Source organism: Littorina saxatilis, linkage group LG1, assembly GCF_037325665.1.
Source record: "Littorina saxatilis isolate snail1 linkage group LG1, US_GU_Lsax_2.0, whole genome shotgun sequence".
NCBI lineage: Eukaryota > Metazoa > Mollusca > Gastropoda > Littorinimorpha > Littorinidae > Littorina > Littorina saxatilis.
In genome coordinates, this window is record NC_090245.1 from 93,859,237 (window position 1) to 93,863,767 (window position 4,531).

Genomic DNA, 4,531 nt, shown 5'->3' on the forward strand with positions numbered 1-4,531 from the left:
TTATCTCTCAATCGCCGATGGTTTTAAGCCAGTAGACAGTTCCTTCCCATCATATTTTCACCTGGTGACGAATAGACATGTAAGACGAGGCAGCGTTGCAGAGATAGCAACAGAAAAGTGGCGCAGTCAAAACCTCTCAAGTTGTCTGCTCACCCCCTAACTCACTTGTTTTTGAGATAATCAGCGGTGGCGTGCTTTGGAAAAAGAAAATAGATAACTGCGTGCGTGCTACCACGAAGACGGGTAAGTTGTTTTTTTTAATCCAGAAGCCGCCGTTTCTCCTGCTGCTTTGTAAGAAACAGAGTATGTTTCCGAACCCGTCAAGTCTTGGAAAAGACGTTGCATGAGACTTACGATTAGGACAATTATGATCATGCACAAGACGAATCCCAGTGCATGACCACCTGCCGTTCAAGCTGACGTAACCTAGCTTACCAAACGCCAAACTGATGTTAAAGGCCTCATCACAGATACTGTCAGGCTTTTACACACAGTACAAACACCCTTCCATGTGAACGCTCACCGAACGGGAACATCCTAGGTGCCCTACGTAAAGAGCGAGCAATTTTCAAAGAATTAATTTTGCTGATTGTCTCCTCTCAAAATCGGATGGTGGTTTGGGCGCTAGACTTAACTTTTAAAATCTAAATAATACATTGACAGCTTGTTACACAAACATTCTTAAATCATAAAATAATTCTTTTTTTCATCAAGACAAGATCAGTACAATTCGAAGTTTTGAAAGTTTGAAAAAAGAACAGCCCAGAAGAAGGGTCACGCAAGGTCGTGGTTCTCGTAGCAGACGACGGTTTATAGTTCCTCTGAACAGTCAAAAACCATCGCTAGAGTTCTTGTGTATCACAGCCGTTTGTTTCGTATAGATTCAGAGGTACAAAAAACGTACTATTGCAGATAAGCTTACATCGAGTCGCATTCAAATTACAAACTGACGACTACATTGTGAAAAAAGGAAACTGGATCACAAGGGTTCACGATGGCTCAGGGGTAAGATAAACCACGCAAAAATGAATTCTTTGAAAATTGCTCGCTCTTTACGGAGGGCACCTAGGATGTTCTCAAGCGGTGAGTGTTTAAATGAAAGGGTGTTTGTACTGTGTGCAAAAGCCTGACAGTAAGCCTATATGTAATGGTTTACGGGAGGCTTATTGTGTCTTTAATTTTACGTTGCGTCTTGGTTGACGTTTACCATTCAATTCGCATGGGTGCAACTATGCCGGCTACACGCCGGCAGCCGGTTTTTGGTTTCATCGGCTGCCGATGTTTTTGTTCCAGGAGAGGGTTTTTTTGGCATTTTAAATACTAAAAAAGCTGGAACCCAACTTTTGCCGGTTTTTTTGAATTTTCCAGGTTGCACCCATGAATTTGCAGCGGGAAAGGGGAGCTAAACTTACAAGTACAGATCGAAACTACTGCAAGCAGCATAATCACGCTAAATACGCTGCATAATGTTAAATCTGTGGCTGCAAATTCCAATGAATAAACTATCTAATTCGTGTGGAAACATATAATGCAGAGTCATCACATTTTATCTTCCTTCAGATTTGACCCAGCTAATCGACGTCAAAGATGGCGCAATGCGGTCTGATGATAACAGCTGGAATAACGTATAAAGTGGCATAATCTTCAGCTTTTGAAAAATTCCTATTTAATTTCAATTTCGCTTTAAATCATATCACACCCATTTGAGTCCGGTCTTATGTTCTAAACTTAGATCCAACTTTACGTTCTAATCTAAACACTTTTTACTCCCTTTTCAAGTGCAAGCCGGGAACTGGACAAATGCCAGAGAACACCGCCAAAAGACTCGTCAGCTGTCTGCAACAACCCCCCCCCCCCCCCCCCCCCCACCCCCCACAAACAGCGGATAAAAGGGGGCATAACCGCGAGTAAATCAAGCGAAAGAGCCACAACCGCGGGTAAACCAAGAGCAGGTAACCGGCGTCGTGTTGCGGCAGATGGGATGCGACCTGTCAAAGAAAGGCTTGCTAGGAATGGTCGGTATTGCTGGTGTGACTCGAGTCTTGCTGTGTATTGTCTATTATGACGGAGCGAGAGGGGGGAGGAGTATGTTTCTGGCTTGCTTTTCTTGTTGTGTTCTTTTGTGTGTGTCTGCTTTTTTTGTATGTGTGTTTTTTGGCGTGTTTGTTTCGTTGCCGGTGGCAGGAGTACCATGACTCTGCTTGTTTGTTTTTGTTTTTTCTTCTTTCCTCTGTGATAGAAATGGGTTATTTTTTTTTGCAAAATGCAAGGGCAAAGTGATTTTTAAGTGTGTTTAAGGCGACGGTTACATTGTTTTGATGTGGTGACGGAAATGCCAAGAGGGTCTGTATAACTAAGGGCAAGAAGTCTGACAGTCTGTCTTTCTCAGTGTATACATTCTGACACAAATGTACACACGCATTTGGGCACGCACAAAGATGAACGTGCACACACACACACACACACACACACACACACACACACACACACACACACACACACACGAGCGCGCGCGAAAACACTGAAATGCCATTGATCGGTAAAATACCCACATGAAGCTCATACAAAGCAAAACGGGTCTTACGTTTTGCCCAAACTAGCTCAATAACTGAATCCAAATGTGGTTAAGAAAGTCGTCAAACATCTGTCAATGACCGAACATAAAACCTGTAAGGTTCGTGCAACATTGTCTTCAAATCCTAATGAGACGTCCTATATGCTTCGTCAAAAACTCTCCCAATAACTGAATCTAAACCCTGGCAAGTTCGTGCGAGATTATCTTTAAAGCTGTGGTCTAATTATGACTTTCCGGGGCTTTGGAGAAAGAGAGCAAACCGGATGTGACCACAGCAAAATTCAAGCGTTGGATGAAGCTCTCAAGGTCATACACGCAGTACAGGTGGGGTTTGAGGCCGCGTTCGCTGTGCAGAATTCTGTACATGATTCTCATCCGTATCTTTTTAAACTCGTAGCCCCCGATAGTCATAGACCACAGCTTTAAACCCACACGGCACGTGCAAAGCGCCTCAGCAGCTACGCTCAGCCGACTTGAACTTGATTGGCAGCCGTCATCCTATTGATTGACAGCGAAACCTCATTAGCTTCCAATAATAAACCAACACCTTTCAAAACAGAGGGGAAAAGATCTATAAAAAATCCAAAAAAAATCATGGCGCTACGGTATTTTCACTCACTGCTCTAGTCAAAACGCATCGGAGCAGGTCGCGCGTCACACGCTTGCCTGAATCAGATTCCATGTTTTGGGTGGCTAAGTGGGGAGGTGAGTGGCTATGGCGGAATAACCAAAATACTGAACTGTCCGTTCAAACCCGTGACAGTGCTGTTGTTGTGGTGTCAACGTTTTCGATTTCTGCGTCTCTTTATCCCGCTTTTTGAAACTGTGAAATGATATGGATGTAATTGCGCGAAGAATTCATCGAGAAGGAAAACATGATTGATCGCCTCGGAGGTAGAGACAGCAACAACAACAAAAGAATAGAGAGAAGCAGATAGAGAGAGAATGAGAGAGAAATAGAGAGAGAAATAGAGAGAGAGAGAGAGAGAGAGAGAGAGAGAGAGAGAGAGAGAGAGAGAGAGAGAGAGAGAGAGAGAGAGAGAGAGAGAGAGAGAGAGAGAGAGAGAGAGAGAGAGAGAGAGAGAGAGAGAGAGCAACAGACAGACTTAGAGGCAGACTGAAAAAACAAATACAAACAGACGCAAACGGAAACGGACAGACAGACATACAGGGAGAGTGAGAGAGAGACAGAGTGACAGACATACAGACACACACACACACACACACACACACACACACACACACACACACACACACACACACACACGGACAGACACACAGACAGAGATAAAGATAGCGAAAGAGAGAGGCTAAAAAGACAAAACATCACATGTACCTGTCTGGGCCCGAGGTACTGCACAGCACACGGTAACACAGCCATGCTCCCCTCTCTCACTGTCACATCCACAGGTGTTTTGAGGAACTTCGGAGGCAGGTCTGTGGTCGGATTCCGGTAATCTGCAACGACAAACAAACAAACATTCTTATTTACCTGTCAACACAGTCATATAACCATGTTTCAGAGAGAGAGAGAGAGAGAGAGAGAGAGAGAGAGAGAGAGAGAGAGAGAGAGAGAGAGAGAGAGAGAGAGAGAGAGAGAGAGGAGAGAGAGTGAGAGAGAGAGAGATAGAGAGAGAGAGATAGAGAGAGAGAGAAAGAGAGAGCGGGGGGGGGATATATATATATGTATGATATATGCTAGAATTACAAAAATTGCAACACAAAGCTACTGACTACGTTGATAAAATCAAGGTTATAGTTATACACGAAAATATAAATTAAAAAAAGTGTAACAAAGAATATCAGGTATGGAACATGCACGTATATATTCCAGAGAGGGGATATGACATGTATACAGAGGCCTCTACACTTGAGCATCCTGTCATCGGCATTCGTCAACATTGTTTACCCCTCTTCCACCCTTCCTCCGTCTCTATCCCTCCCCCCCCCCCCCCC

At 44.0% G+C, this 4,531-nt stretch overlaps 1 protein-coding gene across 1 annotated transcript in view; it reads right to left on the minus strand.

The window, feature by feature from the left end:
* The window catches only part of LOC138946016 (zwei Ig domain protein zig-8-like), a 176,598-nt gene that overhangs the window by 38,254 nt on the left and 133,813 nt on the right, over window positions 1-4,531 (minus strand). The window contains exon 4 of the mRNA XM_070317552.1: window positions 3,912-4,033. Within this exon, the coding sequence (XP_070173653.1) occupies window positions 3,912-4,033 (122 nt within the window). The remainder of the gene's footprint in view (window positions 1-3,911; window positions 4,034-4,531) is intronic.